The 24,971-nt window shown below is 41.9% G+C and overlaps 1 protein-coding gene across 1 annotated transcript in view; it reads left to right on the forward strand.

The window, feature by feature from the left end:
- Positions 1-24,971, forward strand: part of crebbpb (CREB binding protein b) — a 144,525-nt gene that overhangs the window by 74,220 nt on the left and 45,334 nt on the right. The window contains 9 exon segments of the mRNA XM_034190327.1: positions 7,900-8,055; positions 15,465-15,717; positions 18,494-18,607; positions 19,307-19,564; positions 23,502-23,601; positions 23,903-24,040; positions 24,149-24,266; positions 24,392-24,566; positions 24,758-24,820. Of these exon segments, the coding sequence (XP_034046218.1) occupies positions 7,900-8,055; positions 15,465-15,717; positions 18,494-18,607; positions 19,307-19,564; positions 23,502-23,601; positions 23,903-24,040; positions 24,149-24,266; positions 24,392-24,566; positions 24,758-24,820 (1,375 nt within the window).

Here is a 24,971-nt window from a genome sequence, read left to right on the forward strand (position 1 = left end):
CAAATTTTCCTTGGATTTCACAATTTTCATTTCACAGTCCTGAGTATGTATTCCTGAACCCCTGTTTCACAATAGAATTCATTATTCACTAACTAATTTTCAACAGAGCATAGAAATGTGTGTGATGGGGGTGGGACTACTTTTATCTATACCCGGGTTTGAGTCACTGTGTGCGCTTCTGCATTGTCAACTCAGCTGTAAATGGGTACAAGCCCTGGCTGGGGAAGTAACCTGCAGTGGGCTGGTGTCCTGTCCAGGAGGTGTTGGAAAATGTAGTATGGGCCTCAGGGCCTGTATAGGACTTGGTTCTAATTCTCATTTTCAATTAGTTTTGATAAATTTTATTCCCAGTGATTAGCAGGACTAGCATTGGATTTAAAGGAGTCACACAGTGAGTGGGTTTGCAAAGTTCCCTATGCTGGTAACAGCATAGGTCTTGTCCAGCAAAATGCAGATGGGTTAGTCGATTCCAGGCAGCTTGTGTCAACAATAACTCAAAAATAATAAAAGCTATAAATATTAGGAGTGTGAATTTTTCAGTCTTTCACAATTAGATTCATGGAAACATTGTTTGATTCATAACGATTTTTGAATTAAAAATTGATTTTAGATTCTAAATCATTTCAGCTGCTATTGCAGGACCTACTCAAGTGCAGGGCTCTCCCCACTGAACTCTACGTGGAATGGGCCTGATCGATCACTGTACCTTGATTGGCCGCTGAGGCGTGAAGCCGGCAGAAGTACAGAAAACTAAAACGCCATCTTGTGTCCCCCAGAACTTCGAATGCCGATATAAAAAAAAAAGATGCTCATCGCACACACACAATTTAGATTAATAATCGCCAATTTAGCTTTGTTTGATTTGATTTAGCTTTGTTTGTGTCACAAAATGCCGTCTTGCGCTGCAATTAATTGCACGAATCGTGATACTCGTGAAAATCGTGGGAAAGGACTTTCAGGATTTTCAGTTTTGCTTTATTATTATGTTTTCCATGACGTTGACAGGCCAGATTCAGTAATATACATTATTCAGTAATATACATATACAGTAAAACATATAATATATATAATAATATAATATTATAATAGATGTAATATGATAGAATATAATAGTAATACATATATTATATAATACATGTAATACACATTTTGAAATTTTCTACCTCTAACTTGGTCTGGCTTCTTTGAAAATGTCAACTTCTATAGAGCGTTATCAAATAATATTACTATACTATTTTTTTATTTTGGATCCAAATAAGATGCTGCTCCATCTGATGATGAAAGTGAGTACATGCTCTGTACATGCATAAAAAGGTATTTTTCAAAATGTGTTAATCAGATGCTGTAAAGTTTTGAAATGTAAACAACTCATTTAAAATTGGGCCATTGCTCTAGTTGTATTTTGTTGTTTCAGACACTAAAGCTGTCACATAGTTAATTTTCAATTTGATAGTGTACATTGACATGTGTGAATGGATTGACTGCTTTACATAAACTGATTGTGATTTGTTGCAATGTCCTACTTCTGCAAAACTAAAATACATTCTAATATTTACTTTAACTGATCGACCAATTACTTGTGTGCCTTTCTGTGTGTGTGCGCACAACATTAAAAAGTATTTGTGCATTTGATTGTGGTTGATGTGCACCGTTTGGGGTGTGTTTTTTTTGTGTGTTGTGTTGTGTCAAATGAACATTGTGTGACTATGTGTCAAATGAACATTGTGTGTGTGTGTGTGTGTGTGTGTGTGTGTGTGTGTGTGTGTGTGTGTGTGTGTGTGTGTGGCGGGGGGGGGCTTTGTGCGTGTTCACAAGCATATGATAGAAAGTATTCAAATAGTGTTGCTTATAATGTCCATAGATTTAACAACTTTTTGTTTCTATTTACTTTAGTAATCTATCAAAAACTACACTGCATGTACAAGTCTTATAAATGGTCTTAACAGAGCTTAAGCCTGTTAATGAGGCCTGAATAAGCCTGACATTGGGGTGAATGTGAGGCATAATTGTAAAGCGCTTTGAGCGTCTGATGCAGATGGAAAAGCGCTATATAAATGCAGTCCATTTAATCAATCAATCAATTTTATTTATATAGCGCCAAATCAAAACAAACAGTTGCCCCAAGGCACCTTATATTGTAAGGCAAGGCCATACAATAATTACGTAAAAACCCCAACGGTCAAAACGACCCCCTGTGAGCAAGCACTTGGCGACAGTGGGAAAGAAAAACTCCCTTTTAACAGGAAGAAATCTCCAGCAGAACCAGGCTCAGGGAGGGGCAGTCTTCTGCTGGGATTGGTTGGGGCTGAGGGAACGAACCAGGAAAAAGACATGCTGTGGAGGGGAGCAGAGATCAATCACTAATGATTAAATGCAGAGTGGTGCATACAGAGCAAAAAGAGAAAGAAACACTCTTACAAACCCTAGGAACTACAAGTAAACCTGCAGTCTGAGAGCGAAGCGCTCTATTGGGGTGATATGGTACTATGAGGTCCCTAAGATAAGATGGGACCTGATTATTCAAAACCTTATAAGTAAGAAGAAGAATTTTAAATTCTATTAGAATTAGAATTAACAGGAAGCCAATGAAGAGAGGCCAATATAGTCCCCGTTAGTACTCTAACTGCAGCATTTTGAATTAACTGAAGGCTTTTCAGGGAACTTTTAGGACAGCCTGATAATAATGAATTACAATAGTCCAGCCTAGAGGAAATAAATGCATGAATTAGTTTTTCAGCGTCACTCTGAGACAAGACCTTTCTAATTTTACAGATATTGCGTAAATGCAAAAAAGCAGTCCTACATATTTGTTTAATATGCGCTTTGAATGACATATCCTGATCAAAAATGACTCCAAGATTTCTCACAGTATTACTAGAGGTCAGGGTAATGCCATGCAGAGTAAGGATCTGGTTAGACACCATGTTTCTAAGATTTGTGGGGCCAAGTACAATAACTTCAGTTTTATCTGAATTTAAAAGCAGGAAATTAGAGGTCATCCATGTCTTTGTAAGACAATCCTGCAGTTTAGCTAATTGGTGTGTGTCCTCTGGCCTCATGGATAGATAAAGCTGGGTATCATCTGCGGAACAATGAAAATTTAAGCAATGCCGTCTAATAATACTGCCTAAGGGAAGCATGTATAAAGTGAATAAAATTGGTCCTAGCACAGAACCTTGTGGAACTCCATAATTAACCTTAGTCTGTGAAGAAGATTCCCCATTTACATGAACAAATTGTAATCTATTAGATAAATATGATTCAAACCACCGCAGCGCAGTGCCTTTAATACCTATGGCATGCTCTAATCTCTGTAATAAAATTTTATGGTCAACAGTATCAAAAGCAGCACTGAGGTCTAACAGAACAAGCACAGAGATGAGTCCACTGTCTGAGGCCATAAGAAGATCATTTGTAACCTTCACTAATGCTGTTTCTGTACTATGATGAATTCTAAAACCTGACTGAAACTCTTCAAATAGACCATTCCTCTGCAGATGATCAGTTAGCTGTTTTACAACTACCCTTTCAAGAATTTTTGAGAGAAAAGGAAGGTTGGAGATTGGTCTATAATTAGCTAAGATAGCTGGGTCAAGTGATGGCTTTTCAAGTAATGGTTTAATTACTGCCAACTAGTAAAGGTAGATTGATCATATTTAAGATCGAAGCATTAAATAATGGTAGGGCTTCCTTGAAAGCAGCCAAAGATAACGATACGTCTTTGGGATGGTTATGAGTAATTTTTTCTCTAATAGTTAAAATTTTATTAGCAAAGAAAGTCATGAAGTCATTACTAGTTAAAGTTAAAGGAATACTCGGCTCAATAGAGCTCTGACCCTTTGTCAGCCTGGCTACAGTGCTGAAAAGAAACCTGGGTTGTTCTTATTTTCTTCAATTAGTGATGAGTAGTAAGATGTCCTAGCTTTACGGAGGGCTTTTTTATAGAGCAACAGACTCTTTTTCCAGGCTAAATGAAGATCTTCTAAATTAGTGAGACGCCATTTCCTCTCCAGCTTACGGGTTATTTGCTTTAAGCTGCGAGTTTGTGAGTTATACCACGGAGTCAGGCACTTCTGATTTAAAGCTCTCTTTTTCAGAGGAGCTACAGCATCCAAAGTTGTCTTCAATGAGGATGTAAAACTATTGATGAGATACTCTATCTCATTTACAGAGTTTAGGTAGCTACTCTGCACTGTGTTGGTATATGGCATTAGAGAACATAAAGAAGGAATCATATCCTTAAACCTAGTTACACTGCTTTCTGAAAGACTTCTAGTGTAATGAAACTTATTCCCCACTGCTGGGTAGTCCATCAGAGTAAATGTAAATGTTAATAAGAATGATCAGACAGAAGGGAGTTTTCAGGGAATACTGTTAAGTCTTCAATTTTCATACCATAAGTCAGAACAAGATCTAAGATATGATTAAAGTGGTGGGTGGACTCATTTACATTTTGAGCAAAGCCAGTTGAGTCTAATAATAGATTAAATGCAGTGTTGAGGCTGTCATTCTCAGCATCTGTGTGGATGTTAAAATCGCCCACTATAATTATCTTATCTGAGCTAAGCACTAAGTCAGACAAAAGGTCTGAAAATTCACAGAGAAACTCACAGTAACGACCAGGTGGACGATAGATAATAACAAATTACCATTTAATAATATTACATAACTCCACGAAGGGCTTCATTCTACAGAAATTGGTGAGTTTGACCCTATACCATTGACCTGATTCCACTGTGTGGCGTTTGCGCCTTTTGGGGGAAGCAAGATGGCCGACAATGCAGAGGCTTGGCTTCACTCGCTCAGCCGTTACGGCCATTCCATGTCGTGTATAGTTCAGTGGCTTTCCCCAGAAATTTAGAGCATGATGGCAGTATGTTAAGCGCGGAGGTGGCTACCCCTCTCCCCTTCATCGGGAGAAGCTCGAGTATTTTGCCTTTTTTAAATGCCAATGGGAGGCATTTCCTACAACTTCAGCTTTACATCTTATCTAAAATAAACTAAGGCCTTGTCCACGCGGAAACTGATCCGATCTTTTTCTTTGTCATGTTCAAAAAGTGTTCCACTAATATGCTGTAGTATATATGCCAAGGTTGTATGTTGTGCTCCAACTTAAAAACTGAGACGACTTGGAGCATGTGCATAACTGGTGGAAGGAGCTGATCGATGTAGCAGCAGAAGCAAGAATTTTGAGCGTCACACTGAGTAAAGTAAATCCTTTTAAGAGAAAGAGGGTTTGCACTAATAATCTGATATAGACTTGCTGCATATTTAAGATGAAGCAGTGCGGTTGTTTATTTTTAAAAACACTTGGCAATGTGTTTTGATCCAACCTTGATCACCTTGCAGATGAAGTGAAAGGACGTGCACTTTTACCCTCTGGGGCTGATACCATCGTATACGACGGCTGAGACCAAGTTTTACTAAATTATAAATAACTTTTTAATGACATGAGATAGATTTTTTTTTTTTTTGGCCCTGCGCCATTATGCACAGCGTTCAGTGAAAGTGAGCAGACGGAGCGCCTCTCATACAATCTCACGTGCTCAAACAAAGTGTGTGAGTATCAGGATTGCTCCACTAGTTTGCCTGTGAATGTTATTGAATAAGCCTGTGGCAAGCTCTCTTGTTCCGGCGTAAAGCACTGTTTACCATATCAATGGAGCGAGGGGGGAGGGTCCGCGCCTCAAAGTGTGAAAGCTGCTTTCACAGTGCAGCCAGTAAACTTCATAGTAGAACTTTGTGATGTGACCTTTGTGTAATAGCAGACAGAAATTGCTTTGAGATGAAGACAAACAAAACGCATAGACCATTTTGTATATATTGTTCAAAATGTGCATTTGTGTTTATTGTTTGAACCTTTTTTGTTGTACAGTCTTTCACACAAGACCTCAAATTACCTTTATAAAGTGTCAGAACAGTTGTTCATTATAGTTTGCTGTGTGTTTTGAATAAATGTGTGTGGAAAATTATTTCAGCTTTACTTTTTCCTTTCTTATTTCTGATTATAAACATTTATTACACTTATAAAACACCACTATAGCATATATATTCTGAAAGTACAGGTTGTCCTGAAAAAAAGAGACATAAAAGTTGATTGTGGGATACAGGGAGAGCTGTTAACAGCAATAATAAAACATTTATGCCAGGCGAGTGAACTGTCCAAAAAATGTCCTCGGACCCCAGAGGGTTAACTAAATCAAGTTAAACTGTTAAATGCCTTTTTTTCAGATTGGATTAGACTTTTCATCTATTCATCAACAGGGTACACAGTGGATATATCAATGCATCTTTCGTGGAAAAGCTGCGCTTTGCAGCCTGGTTTTTCCACAGGTTGCGTGCACATGCAGCCTGACTGACCGTGGATTTCACTGACCACTAGCGCTTACGGTCCGGGAAATCTCCGAAACTTGTAATTATGTGGAAAAAATAAATGATTACCTGGGAAAACGGAGCGGGAACACCATTAAATTTGAAAGTCTGCCTGATGGTGCTAAGACCCAACATGATGGCACAGCACCATTGCTCCATTGCTTAGGGAGAGCCCTGCAGGTGTGCTGCAGTGTGCTTAGAAAAGTGGTGAGGCAAATTATTCAGTGAGCAGAGCGAACTTGCTAATGCAGCGCAAACTGTTGCATGGAAGCAGAGAAGAACCCACAACAGCAACTGTACATTTACAGCAGTGAGGAGAAACTGAAAAAAGGAGATAACATTTTTCTAAAAATCTGTTTTTGAAAGTTTTGAATCAGTTGTGAATCGTTAAGCGTAATAATCAAAATTCTGGCTTGACACCCCCCCCCCCCCCAAAAACAAAAAACAAACAAAAAAAAAACACCCCTAATAAATGTTATTGTCTCCATCCTAAAAGGGTATAAAATGAGGTTAACGGATTAAAATCTGAGCGTTGGTGCACCATAGCATTTGAAACAGCATCTTTGTTTAGCATAATTAATATCCCATAGGTTGATTCACCACAACACATTCCAATTCAAGTATCTGAATATTCTTAAGAATTAATATAGCAGTGCAGTGTTGTTTGAAATGGTGCACATGGGTGGGGACATAAAATAGTCTTCAAATGTCAGTAACATCACAATTATTTCAGGGACGGCAAAGGATCCAACAAAAGTTATTGTGACAAGCCTAGAATATGTAATCAGGATTTATCATATTATCGTACCTTTAGGGTGACTGTTAATACTGATTGAGGAACAATCAACAGCTCCCCTGATTTTTTTTAAGCTGTTTGTGAATGTATTTCTTGTCAGTAAATGCAATATTTCAATATATGTACAGAAAAAAACAGCGCATTGTCAAATATTAAAATAGCAGTCATTGATGTCTTTGCTATAGAATGGGGGTAAGTTGTCTAACTGTGTGAATTGCTAACATATTCCACACTTCTACAATTTTCTGTGTATCAAGTCATATGATTACTTGATTTAAGTTTTGCAGTGACCAAAAGACATCTTTTACTGACCTGGTAATGGTTAAATGTACCTCTTTCGTAAACATCTCTATTTGCTGAACAATCACTGCTACTTTATCTGTCACTGACTGTATGTCTGGTAGAAATGTTAAAGGTGAAGTTGGCAAAAGTTTGATATGTTATGGGGTTGCTGTTAATGATGTTCTAAACCAAGAAGTATTTAAGGTCTATGTGGGCCCTGAAGCCCACTGGTGCCTGTGCTTGTCCCCAGATTCCATTCAAGGGCGGTCTCTTTCTGAAGCCCTTGAACTTTAAAATCAAGCGGGTGTTGAAATTCAGAACTAAATTTCCATCATAATGAAGAGTATGTTGAAGGGGGTACAGTTTGATGTACTGTGATGGTATGCCATATGATGATGATGATGATGATAATGCTTTTGAATGCCGTCTTTCTTGTCTCCACCATGTAGATGGGGATATCCGGAACACCATTTGGACAGCAGTATGGTCAAACTGGGGGGCAGCAGATGGGTACAGCGGGGCAGCTTCAGAACAAGACAGCCATTCCCAGCAATCTTCCTCAGTTTGCTGCAGACTTGAAGGGAAGTGGGAGTGTGCCAAACATGGTGAGTGCCTTCAGGATAATAGGGCACCGCAGTCTCGTTGGAACCCTGCGTGATATTGCTGGATTTGACCACTTATGGGAACAGCTGGTCCGGTTGTGCAATATATATATATATATATATATATATATATATATTACGAGGTCTATTAGACCATTTATAAGACTTGTACATGCAGTGTAGTTTTTGATAGATTACTAAAGTAAATAGAAACAAAAAGTTGTTAAATCTATGGACATTATAAGCTCTTGCAATGCAACACTATTTGAATACTTTCTATCATATGCTTGTGAACACGCACAAAGCCCCCCCCCCACACACACACACACACACGAGGTCTATTAGAAAAGTATCCGACCTTATTATTTTTTTCAAAAACCATATGGATTTGAATCACGTGTGATTGCGTCAGCCAAGCTTGAACCTTCGTGCCCATGCGTGAGTTTTTTCACGCCTGTTGGTTGCGTCATTCGCCTGTGAGCAGGCTTTGAGTGAGGAGTGGTCCACCCCTCTCGTCGTTTTTTTCATTGTTTAGGAATGGCTCAGAGACTGCCGCTTTGCTTGATCAAACTTTTTTCAGAAACTGTGAGGGACATCAAAGTGGACACCATTCGAGAAATTCAGATGGTTTTTGGTAAAAATTTTATGGGCTTCAAAGAGATTACGGAGTGTTACTGTCGCTTTAAGGACGGCCCAGAGCGACTGGTGGTACGCCGCTCTCTGAATCCGCCATCGACAGAGCGAACATTTCATTTCTAAACGGATGGCTGTATGGATTCGGACCATCGTGTGCAATTTCTCTGGTTATCACAAGAGCTGGACATCAACCATTTTCCGGCAGATTTCACTTTTAACAAGAGATTTTGTCATGGAAAGCCGAGCGGAGGCTTCGTGCGTCACGATGGAATCGCTACTGGCGCGAGACAAAACCACCTCCGTTTTGGTCTCACAGGACGGCTTTGAGATGGCGTTCAGACAGCTGTCGGTGGTTTTTCCATCGAGTGATTATCCGAGAAATTGTGGATGTGCCTGGACATGCCAGAACATGTCCCGTGAGGCTGCTTCATGGCGTTGCTTTGCGCCATGCGGCACCGCTGCGACGTGCGGAATTCGTCCGCACGTCTGTCTCAATGTGCCGAAAAAGTGCTGATGTCCATGTCTTTTCACAATTCCTGTGCTAGCCAGATGACATCCCGGGTAAAACACAGCGTCCAGTTTGGAAATGAACGGCACATTCCACTGTTACAGGAGTTTTTGTCATGGAAAGAGGAGCGGAGGCTTCGTGCGTCGCGGCGGTGCTGCATGGCGCAAAGCATCACCGTGATGAAGCCTCACGGGACATGTTCTGGCATGTCCAGGCACATCCACAATTTCTCGGATAATCATTTGATGGAAAAACCACTGACAGCTGTCTGAGCGCCATCTCAAAGCCGTCCTGTGAGACCAAAACGGAGGTGGTTTTGTCTTGCTCCAGTAGCGAATCCATTGTGACGTGCGAAGCCTCTGCTTGGCTTTCCATGACAAAATCTCTTGTTAAAAGTGAAGTCTGCCGGAAAATGGTGATGTGTGATAACCAGAGAAATGGCACACGATGGTCACGGATCCAGACAGCCATCCGTTTAGAAATGAAATGGTCGTTCAGCCTGTCGACGGTGGCTTCGGAGCGCGGCGCGCCCCACAGCCGCTGAGGGCCGTCCTTCAACACCGACAGTAACAGTCCTTATTCTCTACCAAGCCCGTAACATTTTCACCGAAAGCCAGATAAATTTTTCTAATGGTTTCCAGCTGTCAGTCTCTAACAGTTTCTGAAAAAATTCTGATGGGAAAAAAAGCCCAAATCATTCTGCCATTTCCTGGCAATGAAACGACGACGAGGGGGCTGGACCACTCCTCACTCAAAGCCTGCTCACAGGCGAATGACGCAACCGACAGGCGTGAAAAAACTCACGCATGCGCACGAAGGTTCAAGCTTGTCTGACGCAATCACACATGATTCAAATCCATATGGTTTTTGAAAAAATAATAAGGTTGGATACTTTTCTAATAGACCTTGTGTGTGTGTATATATATATATATATGTATATATATATATATATATATATATATATATATACAGCATAACTTCACACGGAAAAATGGTGTACTGTTTTGTTTTCGGCTGCAATCACTGAAGCAGTTGCGAAAAGTTTTTTTTTTTTTTTTTTTTCTGGTTTCCAGTGGAGAAGGGAAAATGAGACAAATGGGTGACGTCATGTCGTTAAGTGTTAGCCTACACAGCTAACCAGAGTAGCTGCATTGACTCGCCTGTGAAACCACCTCAACGCGTTTGTGCTCCGGGTCATAAAGAAACTGCAACACATGTCCGCTTTCCCACTGCATCATCACTTTTTGCATTTTCACTTTGTTTGTGTGTAATTTGCCCAACAACACAGAGAAAATGCTGTTTTTTTTTTTGTTGTTGTTTTTTTTTCCCCCTGGAAGTAAAATTACATCATATGCATCATATTTTACCCCTTTACCGCCCACCCTCAAACAAGACTGCAGTGCCCAATTGAGGAAAAGGTGTGTATATTTCAGAACGGTTCTTGTTTCAGGGTGATCAGGACTAAGCAAGTAAAGTTTAATTGTATAGCACTTATCACAGATAATAATTGTATAACATATCAAACTATAGAAGACAAGTCTAGCTAAAAGCTTGTTAATATAAAAGTGTCTCCAGCTGATTTTTTTAAAAGAGCCAATGGAGTCTGTGCAGCGTAAAGACAAGAGGAAGAGCATTCCAGAGTCTTGGTGCAACTGCTTGAAACGATCGATCCCCACAAGTTTTCTGAGTGTATTGGCCGTCCGCAACCTCTGATATGACGACCTAAGGGCCCAGAAAGAAGAATAAGGTTTCAGCAGGTCGGCAATGTACTGGGCAGCTTGTACATGTCAGGCCCTAAAAGTTAAAACTAAAATTTTAAATGGAATACTAAAATTTACTGGCAGCCAATGAAGACAGGCTAAAACAGGAGTGATGTGCACTCTTCTGTTTTATCCAGTTAAGTCTTGTATCAGCATTTTGCACAATCTGATGCCGTTCCAAAACTGACTTTCTGAGACAAGTAAAAAGACCATTACAATAATCCAAATGAGAAGAAATAAAAGCGTTTGGAGCTGTGCCAACGGAACGGAGGATGATTCTCGTTTTTGACTGCAACAAGAGTCCTAGTTAGTGACTTTAATCCACACAAAAGTGACTCGCGGTATTTTAATGTCTGAGAGGGGTAAAGAAGTGGACTTGCCACTTCTGAAGAGCAGCGAATCAAAGAACCAACGAGCCAGCGGATCGAAGCATTGCTTCATTGGTTCACGCACCAAATTGGAGTCGTGCTGCAGCAGCGGTTGATTAGACCCGCTGCAGGGTCTGCAATCAACGTAGAGAATGATCATTTTCCCGACAAACACCCTCAAAAACAACGGCCGCTCTGAAGGACCAATAAGGGAATCGTTAAGCAAAAAGACCATTGATATCAGTGGATGTAATAATTTCATAATGATACCCGAAAAGAACCGGTTCTTGATACCCAACCCTAATAGAACCCAAAGCAGAACCCTGAGGAACCCTACAGGACAAAACCTGTTTTTTTTCTCAGACATTACCTGATTACCTAATATTGGATTCTGATCCGGTATGTAATTCCGACATAATTCATGTATCGGAAAATACCGATCCAACCCACGATATTTTCCGATACCGGAGAAGAGCCACTGTGAATCCTCTCAACTCCTGTTGTTTGCTGTTTGCTGTCTGCTTGTTTACTTCCGAGTGGGAGGAGGGGGGAGGTTTTCTGAAGCTGGGCTGTTTGTGAGCTCTCTTCCCCAGTGTTCTAGCTGCAGTTAGCGGCAAATTTCTGCCCGGCTCTCGGCTTCAAATTGTCTGTGCGCCAAGCACAGGTTTTCCGAAAAACTAACTGAATTGTTGCTGAAAATTTGTGCTAAAAAGTTAGCCACTTCACTGTCCCAAGGCTATAAAACGCTATGAAAAGCCAGCTCAGCGTGCAGCCGAGGAGGGCAGCAAACAGAGATTCTGTCTGCTGAAAGGGAAGAAATCTCCATTAAAATCCTGCACGAGTGTCAGTGAGGACACATTTATTTTACAGTTGAAAGGCTTCATGTTTCCCAAACATTTGAAGTTTGCGCAGCACAAAAACAGCGAGAGAGAAAAAGAGAGAGAAGGAGGGAGAGAGAAAGCGAGCAAGAGAGAGGGAGAGAGAAAGCGAGCAAGAGAGAGGGAGAGAGAAAGCGAGCAAGAGAGAGGGAGAGAGAAAGCGAGCAAGAGAGAGGGAGAGAGAAAGCGAGCAAGAGAGAGGGAGAGAGAAAGCGAGCAAGAGAGAGGGAGAGAGAAAGCGAGCAAGAGAGAGGGAGAGAGAAAGCGAGCAAGAGAGAGGGAGAGAGAAAGCGAGCAAGAGAGAGGGAGAGAGAAAGCGAGCAAGAGAGAGGGAGAGAGAAAGCGAGCAAGAGAGAGGGAGAGAGAAAGCGAGCAAGAGAGAGGGAGAGAGAAAGCGAGCAAGAGAGAGGGAGAGAGAAAGCGAGCAAGAGAGAGGGAGAGAGAAAGCGAGCAAGAGAGAGGGAGAGAGAAAGCGAGCAAGCGAGAGGGAGAGAGAAGCAGAGAGAGGGAGACAGAGAGTGAGTGCTGTCTTTTCTTTTTGTCTATAAAAATAAGGCTATAAAAGTACTTAATTCTTTCACCAAAACATCAACTCTAGGCTTTCATCTCAGATACACCTTCTGGCAAATTGTAGCTCAACTTTCAGGTCTCCTTTTTAAGAAAATCCTCATATAAAATCAACAATATTGATAATAATAATATTAAAGCAAACAGAGCTGTGGTATCAGATCGGAAAAGTATCGGTATCGGCAGATATCCAAATTCAGGTATCGGGATCGGATTGGAATTGAAAAATTGTGGATCGGTACATCCCTAGTTGTGAGCCATTTTAAAACACACCCAATAATCTCAAATGAATCATTTAAGCTCCCTTACATAGGATAAAGTCCCTTTTGCAGCCACTAAATATGGGACAATGCCATCGGATGCTGGAGGAAGGCCCAGGGGACACCTAGGTAGTATAGGGGATGCTCAGTTGAAGCACAGACTGCATGGTCACCATGGTCATCATGAATAGCGGAAATGCATATGTCAGTGCGTGTGACTGGAAATTGCCCTCTCGCACTGCATCATGGGATTATCTGTATGTCTACAGCTGACTGTCGTGGCGTCCATGGATGTAAACAAACAGGGATGTGGTACTTTTAAGTCCCATTTTGGACCCAAATGATGGACCTGGAGCTGTTATTTATGGCATGGTTGACTTTGTGGCACAAAGGATGTGCACAATTTGACAGAATGCGCAGGTGAAGTTGGGCGAGAGAAAAGAAGAGACAGGAAGTTTAGTTTTTTCTTTTGCTCATGTTTAATTTGCACTCAGTATGATTTTTGTTATTGCACAATATATTTTTCTGTGCGCAAGGTTTCCCGTTGCTTGCTCAGAAATGAGACACAAATATAATGGCATATTATTAACTCACCGTTTGAGGCAGCCACAGTAGCAGAACTAAAAAGATGGTTAAAGTGCAGAAATGCAAGTTTTAAATGCAAATAAAAGGATCTAAGGGCCCGGTCCCACTGGCGTTTAGGAAGATTTGCGTATGGGTTGCGCACAAAATTGGCTCATATTCGCCAAACATCTGCAATATCCGTGAAACATGCTTGTATAAGTCGGCCGTCGTCGTCGGTCGTCCCATCCCACTCCCAGAAAAAAAATCCCATCTTGTCCCAATCCTGGACTGGAGTAAAAAAATAAATCCCATTCCGTCCCACTCCTGTAAAGATGACTCCCAATCCCATCCCGCTCCCACTCAATCAGTCCCACTCCCATCCCACTCCCGTTTGTCTCGCGCCTTGATGACCAATCAGGGACTGAATATGTAGTGACGTGGAGATGTCTGGAGTTTGACTGAAGATGTCAACATGTCCTGTATCTGGTAGCAGCCTGTGAGCAGGACTTATGTCTCTTTTGTCCTTTATTTCACAATTATGACAGAGTTTTTGGAGCGAGCAGCAGCACCACAGCAAGCAGCGGAGTTTCTTTCTCTTTCTATTTCACGTGCGCGCGCGAGCGAATCGTCTGTGGAGAATATTTTATTAATTAACTACACAGGTGCATAATAAAGCAAATGGTGACTGGTTTCTAAACACAATTATGACAGTTTTTTTTTGGGAAAGAGCGAGGAGCAGCCCTGCAGCAAGCATTGGAGTTTCTTTCTTCCTTTTTCTTTTACATGCGCGCGCGAGCGAGTCGTCTGTGGAGAATATTTTATTAAGTACACAGATGTATAATAAAACAAATGGTGACTGGTTTCTAAACACAATTATGACAGTTTTTTGGTGGAAGAGCGAGGTGCAGCAAGCAGCAGAGTTCTTTTTTTTGTTTTTTTGTTTACATGGGCGCATGTGAATGGGACAGTTGGTCCTCAAGTTGGGTCCTGCAGAGGCGGAAGGACCGCTGAAAGCAGCCATCATCCAGACTCAGCTCCTGGAGCAAAGAATGATACTCTTTGTATTGGGAGCTTTCCACAACAACTCGCTCCGTGTGATCAAGGTTCGTCATGTTAACTTGACTGACAACCGGAGCTGGCGAGCGGAGTGGAAGCTCCTCCTATTTGCTGACGCACCAGGGCGAATTTTCACAGCAAAAGCAGAGCGACACACTGGGTGAAGGAGGCGCGTCACCCCCCGCAACCCCCCGCGAATTTGTAGAGTGTGATCGAGCCCGGTATGAACGCGTTTTGGTTGTTTTAAATAGATGAAAATCATCATCTATTTTTGGCATTCCCGCTCCTGCCCGCTCCCGTTCATTTTTATTCCTGTCCCATCCCAATCATGGGATTGATAAAATTTTGACTCCCATCCCGTGGGAATCCCGCAGGAATCATGTGACCCAAAAAATGTCATCCTCTAGTGGGCACATAAACTACACATGAAAGAGAAATCAGTATGAAGTCACTACACAGCCTGAAAACATAAATTGGCTTACTTTTGACTATTACAGCAGGAGACAATGGGGCTTGGTGTTTTTAGTTCGATTCAGTCAACTGTCTTTCAAAGGAGAACAGGAACAGAGTCCAGTCTGTGTCAGTATTGTTGCTCCAATGGCAGAAGGTACTTGACTGAGGCAGCGGCTTTTTACCCAAGGTCCCCTATCACTAAATGGATTCTTAATTTCAAAAGCAAAGGCTTAACATTTTAGCGTGTGTGTGTGTGTGTGTGTGTGTGTGTGTGTGTGTGTGTGTGTGTGTGTGTGTGTGTGTGTGTGTGTGTGTGTGTGTGTGTGTGTGTGTGTGTGTGTGTGTGTGTGTGTGTTGTGCAGTCCCAGATGCAGCAGCAAGTAGCATCAGCTAGCATGGTTCCTGGTGCTGGTGGAGTTTCGACAGGACCCACAGCTGATCCAGAGAAACGTAAACTCATTCAGCAGCAGCTGGTCCTGCTGCTTCATGCACATAAGTGCCAGAGGAGGGAGCAGGCCAACGGGCAGGTGAGGGCCTGCACTCTACCACACTGCCGCACAATGAAGAACGTCCTCAACCACATGACCCACTGCCAGGCTGGCAAGTCCTGCCAGGGTGAGTCAAAACAAGCTGTATAATGCCTTTTTGAGTACCTGAGTATAATTGTAGCTTGGATGTAAACTTCTTTATGACTTCTCTTTGATTTTGTTCATCTAAACACAATGATGTTTATGCAGCTATTGATACAGAAATGATAAATTTCCACTTGTCCCAGTTAATAATGGATCAGCTGTTCATTAAGCATCTTTGGGGATCCTTTTAAGAAGTGAGGTGTTACTTCATTGAGTGGTTGCTTGAGTTGGATGTTGGGTAGGGTTGTGGAGTCTCAAAAATTAGGTGCCTTTCTCAGTGAGGAAGGGTTCACTGGCCTTGACTTCACTGTGATCTTTGGAATCGACAGATGCCCCAATTGCAGTACTTGTGATTTTCATGGATCAAGAAGATGATCCAGTCTTTCTGCAACTTTCTTCACTCATCCATCCACATGTGGTGAAGGTGTCGAACTTGAGACATCCACTTGTCATGGCAGTGACATTTGTTTCTCTGGGTCCTGTTGACTTGAGTTTGAGGGACAGGTTAGCAGTTAAGGATGTTGCATACTACTTGCTTTATGAGAGAACATCAGCTGTAACACTACGACTATGTACCATGCTTCCCTGAGCGTGCTCCAGTGAGCAGGTGCTTCAGTGCTGAGAACACCAATATCTGGACAAAGCCAAGGGGACGCCCACGTTATCACCTGGATGAGACTGATAAAAGGCTATTTTCTGAAGGGGGGGGTGGATTGTACGTCTGCTTGGATGGTTGCCAAGTACTTAATTTTCACTCGCCATAGACATATCAAGTCAGAAGTGTCCAGAAAGAACTTGTGTGTGAAATTTTGTTCAGCATTACATTTTTGAGTGCCATACTTTTAATTCACTTCGTTGGATTGGTTTGCAAAATTTTAGAGCCTTCAGCTGTCACACGCTACTTAAATTAAGATGGACTCTTCTTAGAGATGTTATAATTGCAGGTATAATTTAAAATTTTGTTGTTAACTCCTGTGCTGCACCTGTAGTTGCTTTTTCATGTTGCCTTGTCTGCACTGATGACTAACCTTTTGTTCACATTAATGACAAGCAACACAGGCAAAATGACAGCCTACCATTTGATTTCACTTAAAGTGAGCATTTTGCAGCAACAAGATACAACGGTTGCTGTGCAATGAGCTGGGCTGCTTGGTTAAACAAAATACCCATGATGGCTTGAAATGCTCCGAAACAGCTGTATTTCCATATAAATTTATCCCCGTTCATATTTTTTTATAAAGGTTGGTGACAAATAAACATTCCTGAATCAAAGAAAATATGTTTTTTGTAACCATATAACACCTCTGAAGTGATTTAGAACACATCTTATGGAGATGTTAGCATGCTAGCTAGCAATACAGTAACATCACTGTGAAAGACATCGGACTGAAACGAATCAAACTACGGTTCTGTTAATCATTCAAGCATGGAGGAAAAACACAGTCACAGTGTCAGATTTTTTTTTTCTCATCCTTTAAAATTGATTGTTAAACCTTGTGCACATTAACGCTAAATAACCATGACCTGTCCACTCCCTGGGAATGCCCATCAAGCGCCAGCTGCTTGTCGCCCTTGTGTAGGTCGTGATGGTACAGTAACACTTTCTGTCTGGCAGCTGTGATTAATGAGGATGTCACCTGAGGTCAATGAACTTTGAACTTTATTGATTCTGTTTAAAAAAAAAAAAAAAAAAACTATTCACCTTATTCAGGAAGTCAGGGTGGGCAGCTCCATTTTGTCAAGCAACTTCCGGTTTGTCACTGCGTCGATGATTAGCTACGTGGGAACACAGTACGCTAGAAGTGTCCATACATGAGCAGCATTAATTGTTCAGTTCGTGGGTGCCACAGCAACTGAAAGAAGAGGAAACTATCGCTTTCAGAACGATGTTTTTGAACATGGAAAGGAGAGATCTGAGTGCTGTGTACCACCATTTAACTTGTTCCCTCCTCCATTGAAAGAGGATCTCCGGTGCTGGCTAAAGGCGCTGAATTTGAAAAATCCACCCAAACGTCCGTATGTCTGTTCTTTTCATTTTACTGAGAAAAAACTCACACCACTGGATCTTTACCCAGAGAAATGGTTGGACTATAACGCTCTGTTGAGGAAGCCACGGCGGATGCTAGCGAGACAAACGGGTAAGCTGTGTTTGTAGCATTAGCTGCTATCTTATTTACTCATTTTCTGGCGTTTGATACAACCAAGCACTGCATGAAATAACACCATACGTATATTAACGTTACGTAATCTTGGCATTACGGTGGTACTACTTGTCGAGTAGTATTTTAACTTGATTGTGCTTTTTTACAAGCTTCAGCAGCACTGTGCGGTGCGAAGCTCATAGTTCCTCATATCCAAACTGTCCACGCCGAGCGACAACACAAAGTAGTGAAAAATAATCGAGGGCCACTTTTTCATGTCATCTTCCCACTCTGTTATGACCCATGGGTGAGCCAGGGTCGTTCTCTTTGAGCTTTTCAAAAAGGTTTTTGTTTCTACCCATGGAATATCTTCCATTATTCTATCTTGAGAACACCGCTCACCGGAAGTCCTAAGACAAAACGGAAATGCTTCTGTTGTGAAAGTGGGCGGGGCTGAATAAGGTGAATAGCAAATGAAGCAATGTGTTTGTGCCTTTGCAACCTGTAAAGTGATTGTTTTTACAGACCCGTTTAAATTGCATTGCATAGTAATTTGATATGGTGCTATAATGTTTAACCTTGGGTATCTATCTCTCTGGTTTTTGTTTTATCACTCAGTGGCTCACTGTGCATCATCCAGACAGATCATCTCACACTGGAAGAACTGCACAAGGCATGACTGTCCAGTCTGCCTGCCTTTGAAGAATGCTAGTGACAAGAGAAACCAGCAACGTGAGTACTTCACCAGCATATCCTCTTACTCCTTTTAAACCTACCTGAAGTAGTATTTTACTGCTCGGTTGTCTGTATTGTTGCATATTTTCCAGAAAAAAAAAGGCTTTAAAAATTTGTAAACTACAAGGCAACAAACAGTCAGTGAGCCTCAGGTTGGTGTAAGTGGTGCCACCTGCAGGCCTTGTTCTCTGCTACAGCTCTGTGATGGCTTGCTAACTGTAAGTACTAGAGCAGTGAGCGGATTCCTCTAGAAAGGCTGGGCCTGAAATATGACACCCAGAGGAGAGGTTCTATGGCTCTCATCAGTGGGGGCAAGGCCTAGCAAAATGCTGTCCTGTGATTGGTTGAAGACCTTATGACAGATTTAAATCCCCCACAGAGGCAGCATGCTCACTGTCAGTAGTCAACACAGTAGGGAACAGTAGAGAGATCTTAAATGGAACCCCCGCTCAACTTTTTATTAATGTAATAGAGAAACAAATTCTTCTTTTATTTATGTATAAATAATAAGTTAAGTATTTGATGAATTCTGTTTTTTAAGAATTGAAATTTTTGAGATGCCACTTTAACGATTTTCATTATTCAGTTTTTGTTTCTATGTTTTAAATATTTTTATATGTAGCAGTAAAAATGCAGACAAACCATGCAATGCATGAACTACTTCTTCATTTTCTCCTTCATTCCTCTCCACTCCAGCCATGGTAGGTTCTCCGGGAGCTGGTTTGCAGAACACCATCAGCGCAGTGGGTCCTGGCCAACCCAGCGCCACAGCTATGAGCAGCGCCGCCACACACATTGACCCCAGCTCCATGCAGAGGGCGTATGCTGCCCTTGGCCTTCCCTATGGGAATCAGTCCCCTGTTCAGGGACAGAACCAAAATCCAAGCCAAGGTGCTGCTCCGCAAAACTCCCAAGGCCCCCAACACCTGCAACTGCGAAATATGAACCCATTAGGTACAGTACAAACAGGACTTAACTCTGACCTGAGACGTTTACATGCGTGTGATTATAGTTGGTGCTTAAATTAATATTTGATTATTCCATTTGTCAGCTGACAGAAAATTTAACAGTGATATTTCATGACAGACTGAAATCTAGTCTCCACATCTCAAGAAGGCCACTAGATCCCTGACATGAGATGGTTAGAGTATGTCTTTTTAACATCACCAGGGTTCGCACCAGGATTTTTTTCACAGCATAGGGGAGAATTCAGTGAGATCTAGCCATGCAGTGAGCGCTGCAGGTGCAAGTATTGTGACCGGGTTTCCCCACACGCTCTGAAACACTATTTCCTGCATTTTGAGGGCCAAATTTTGCAAAGTAAAGCCCAAGATATTTTTGTTTGTCTTTGTTACAGCCTTACTTTAAAGCCAAAAGAAACGAGGCATCGGGCCAAAACACGGAGGACAAGAGTGTAGAAATGTGTGTCAGAAGAGCATCAGAACTGCTAATTTATACACAGCAGATTTCTAAAGAAAATCCTTACAAATGTTATTTTTTACTTCAAGATTAATTTGATTACGGTACATTTTGAAGTTAAAAGTTAAGTTAAAAAAGTGATTCTTTAGTGATCTTTGATGGTCATCTCCAAATTAAAACCATAACTTACCTGTTGTTGTTGTTTCAGATGAGATGATTTCTTGATCAACATTATAAGGAACCTTGGACATTAGACAAATAAAATCCCATGAAAAGTAATGTGTACATTATTAAGTCTGGTAGATTCATTCATATCTGCAATTCAACCAGAAAAAAAGACATTGTGAATAAATATAAATATTTATTATAAATACATCAGGAGATAATGGAGCAATGACTGTAGTGTGTCTGTTACTTAGGATTTCTCAATGTGACAAACCTCATGATAGCATTTTTAATTTAGCCATTTCAAGATTTAATTGCATCCTCATTCACTATGTGATTGCTTTTAATGTTGTAATCAGGACAGAGTAACTACTAAAATATGAATTTGACTTGTCTAGCAATTGTGAATGCTTTGAAATTGTGCACAATAGGGGTGGGGCTTCTTCTACCTGTGCAAGTATCTTTTTGAATAAACTTTAGCTTTATGGACATGTTTAATGATTCATTCATTTAATGTTAAAATATAAAAGAAAACGTCTTTTTCAAATGATAAAATAGTTGCTCTTTAAACAGCCATTGTTTTATTTCGAAGCATCGCAGCAGGTGTGAGTTTTCAGAGGACAGGGGAGGTGATGTTCTAGTGTTCAAGGTGTTGGGCTTGAGACCAGAAGATCCTCAAATCCCAGCCTGACTGGAAAATCACTAAGGGCCCTTGGGCAAGGTCTTTAATCCCCTATTGCTCCCGGTGTATAGTGTGCACCTTGTTTTGTAGCACCCTTACATCGGGGTGAATGTGAGGCATAATTGTAAAGCGCTTTGAGCATCTGATGCAGATGGAAAAGCATTATATAATTGCAGTCCATTTACCATTTACAGGTGAGCTGGACCCTCGGCATTTAACCAGATGAAGGTCTCCTCCGCAGCTTCAACCTCTTGCTGGAGTGTTTGGAGACACTTTACTCACATTATGAAGAGCAGAGATGTTCTTAGAATATAAAGAAACACAAAACAGTGCTGTGCTATTTTTTTTAAGGTCGGATTACTAGATATAGATTTTTTTTTTTTTTTTTAACTAAGTTAATTAAAGTTGAGACTGTTCTTGCAGTCAGAGCAGTAACAGTTAAACTGCAGCTTTATTTGGCTTTATCATGGAGGTGGTGGCGTAACGGCTTGCACGTTGGACTGGGACGCCAGCAATTTAGGTTTGCTTCCCGATTGCACCCATGCTCCCAACTGGCACTCTTAACAACAGTGCTGGGGAGGAGTGAGAGACACGTGCCGTGGGCCCTTCTGGAAATAAGTCTTTCATTGAGACTTTCGTTGGTTACCCACGTTAAATAAAAGAACCTCAACCCTCAAAAAAATAAAAATAGATTGAACAATTTACAAATATAAAACATTGAGCTTAAACACTCAGGGTCCTTGGGCAAGGTCTTTGATCTCCTAGTTGCTCCCGGTGTTATGTGTCGGACGCAGCTCGGAGAACCGACCAGCGTTTGAAGGATCCAGTATGAAATAAGCAGAGCACGGTACAAAGGCTAACTGAATTTAATACATAACAGTGATGTGATACAAAACAAGAAAAGAGTGTGCGGTCTGGCGTGGTGGTGATACGGTGCGCTCCCAGCAGCGCTAACGGTCCGGAGCCAGAAGCCGTTCAGACCCAAGGACCCCGCCGACACCCCCCAGGTGGCCGCAACAAACCGAGTCTGTGAAAGAAGGAACCATTATGTGAGTCCGCACTCTACACACAGAGAGACCACTCAAAGGTGTACATAAACAGCAAACACTTCCTGGCTTAATTACTAATCAGCTTCCCAACCTGCAGGCATGGAACATCCAGTTCACAAAACTCCACTGCAGTGGAAGCCGATACATGACTAACGTACAGCTCAATATAATAAGGTGTGAGGGACACCACATTTACTGACTGTATAAACGTTAGTCACAAAATCTAACGTACCTCAGGAAGTGTGCTGACGAGCGTGAGACCTCACCCCCTCCTCTTTCACAGACCGTGCATCAAACCCTGGACGTTCTCTGCATCCACTGATGATGAGATGGCTCCCGAGACGACGATCTCACCCGTCTGGTCACAAGGTCGAGTCTCTGGCAAATACACACTGTATACTCCAGTCTTAAATGCCACCATGTTCCAATCCATATAGATGCACCACAGCTGTGAGTCCTGACGAGCCGCAGGTGATCAGGGTGAGGTCCTGATAACCTCAGCAACACAGCCACTCAGTCCCAAATGCAAGCCACCTGGAAGGAAAAACAAAAGACAGAAACAAAAGGCAGCCAGGCCCCCCAGCCATACAACACCCGGTGTGTAGTGAGCACCTTGCATGGCAGCACCCTGACATCGGTGTTTCTGTGTGAATGGGTGAATGTGAAGCATAATTGTAAAGCACTTTGAGTTTCTGATGCAGCTGGAAAAGTGTTATATAGATGCAGGCCATTTGCATTTGCCACAGTCGTACAGAGGACTGGCCCTGCATGGCCGCATTGCCTTAACCCAGGTGGCACTCCCGCTCTGCCCTTCTCGCCTGTCGGGCACGGACATACCGAGTGCAGCTGCTGGAGGAGTTCTAATCTCTCCATGCTGCTCACAGCCTTCCTCTGCATGTCGCCCTCCCACATTGAAGACAAAGCTAGTAACTGGTGGTCTCTGGTGGTGGCGACAGCCGACTCGCTGCCCCTGTGGTGTCCTGAGAACACTGTGAACCTCCACTTCTTTCGGCTACAACCTCAGGTCAGACACAACGGCCTGCTGAATGAAAGCAAATTACTAAGAGCAGGAAAAGAAAGTAACTAGGACTCCTTCAGTACCAGCGAACAAAAAGGGAAGGGCCAGCATACGGAGTACTGTGTTATTGGGAAAATTACTTTATAATGAGTTATGCCTGCAACAAAAGTATTTCCGCCACACAGACTCTCTGTCTATGGGTCTGATCACAGGAATGCTGCTGTGCTGATCAGACCTACACCAAAATGATACTAAATATTTATCTGCCATTATTTCCTATTTTAAAAAAGTAATCCCAGTGTGTGTTCTGTATTATCACAGTGTCGACGATCTTGCGCAAAACATATGGTGCACTATCACACTAGTCATGACTGTGGCGTGGTCGGGATTTCTCATGGTCTACCAGTCTCGCTCATCACATTGCTGGTTTTGTATTTATCAGGCACTAATCAGATGGATCATATGGTGCACTATCACACTAGTCACGACTGTGGTTGGTCGGGATTTCTCATTGTCTACCAGTCTTGCTCATCACATTGCTGGTTTTGTATTTATCAGGCACTAATCAGATGAACCAGATGGTAGGAGGAATAAGTGTCCCCACTTCAGACCAAGCTGCCATTCACTCTGACTCATCACTACCCACCACACTTAACAAGTGAGTCCTTACTTCTTTTCTACCTCAGGTTTGTCCAGACCTTTTCTCTCTGAGCACCCAGTGTTTTTTTTAATTAATATTATTATGAATATTAATCTTTCCCAAAGGATGCAAGCTGCCACAATAAATGCAATCTTGAAAATAACTTCAGATATTTATTCTTTATAAATGTCAAAACACTGTGCAGAACACATTATTCTCAGCAGAATTTCTGCAAGTGGCAGTCACATTCTGAATGGTTTTATGAACAAAATGAAATTAAAGTTGATGTTTTCTGTCTTTTTCTTTTTTTTCTTTGTAGTCAGCTGATGTCAGATGGGTCAGTACCTGGAAGCATGGGAAGCCTGCCCGCTGCCACCCCTCTTTCTGCTTCAGGGGTGAGGAAGGCCTGGCATGAGCATGTAACTCAGGACCTGCGCACCCACCTGGTGCACAAACTGTAAGTTGAACAGTAAAACTGACTTGCTCCAAAACTGTTACATGTAGTCATGATAGGACTTGGAATATTGTTGCCATTTACTTTTCTTTTACTCTTTTCTGTTTTCAGAGTACAAGCCATATTCCCCACCCCAGATCCTGCAGCATTGAAGGACCGTCGAATGGAGAACCTAGTGGCTTATGCACGCAAGGTTGAGGGTGACATGTATGAGTCTGCTAACAGCAGGGTAACTAATATGCTATCCAGACTATTTTACACATCTAAGGCCTGTCATGAGGGCAGTAAATGCTTGGCATTTTAATAACCCAGCGCTTAGCAATTATTAAAATATAGTTTTCCTTTTTTTAACAGGATGAGTACTATCACTTCCTAGCAGAGAAGATATACAAAATTCAAAAAGAGTTGGAGGAGAAGAGGCGCTCACGGCTACAGAAACAACCTGGTATGGTGGGGACAGCGGGACTTCAGCAGCCTGGTAATGCGCAGCCCAACACCATGGGCCCGGGACAGCCTGTCCGACCTCCCAGTTAGTAGCCAAGTTCTTTGTATTCATAGTTGCAATTAAATATAAATAGGAAAGACACTTTTGGGGTTTTGTTTGCATTGTAGAACTATTCTAGGGCTTTTTGGTAGAATGACGGCTGCCACATGAATCAAGTCTAAAAAAACATTGCTGTCATCTGATTAATAATGCTGCTATATTTTGTGTTGCCTCAGATGGACCTGTGCCTATGCCCAATGTGCCAAATCAGATAATGAACCGTATGCAGGTGTCTCCAGGTATGTATCCATCTGTTCTGCAACAATGTCAGCAGGGAAGCATACTCCTGTGGCGTGCTTTGGTGATTGATGGCTGTGAATTTAGCTAATAAGTTGCCTTATGTAGTGAATACAGAACATGCGACTAAAAATATTTCTACCAGTTAAACTT

The sequence above is a fragment of the Thalassophryne amazonica genome, chromosome 16, assembly GCF_902500255.1.
Source record: "Thalassophryne amazonica chromosome 16, fThaAma1.1, whole genome shotgun sequence".
Classification (NCBI taxonomy): domain Eukaryota; kingdom Metazoa; phylum Chordata; class Actinopteri; order Batrachoidiformes; family Batrachoididae; genus Thalassophryne; species Thalassophryne amazonica.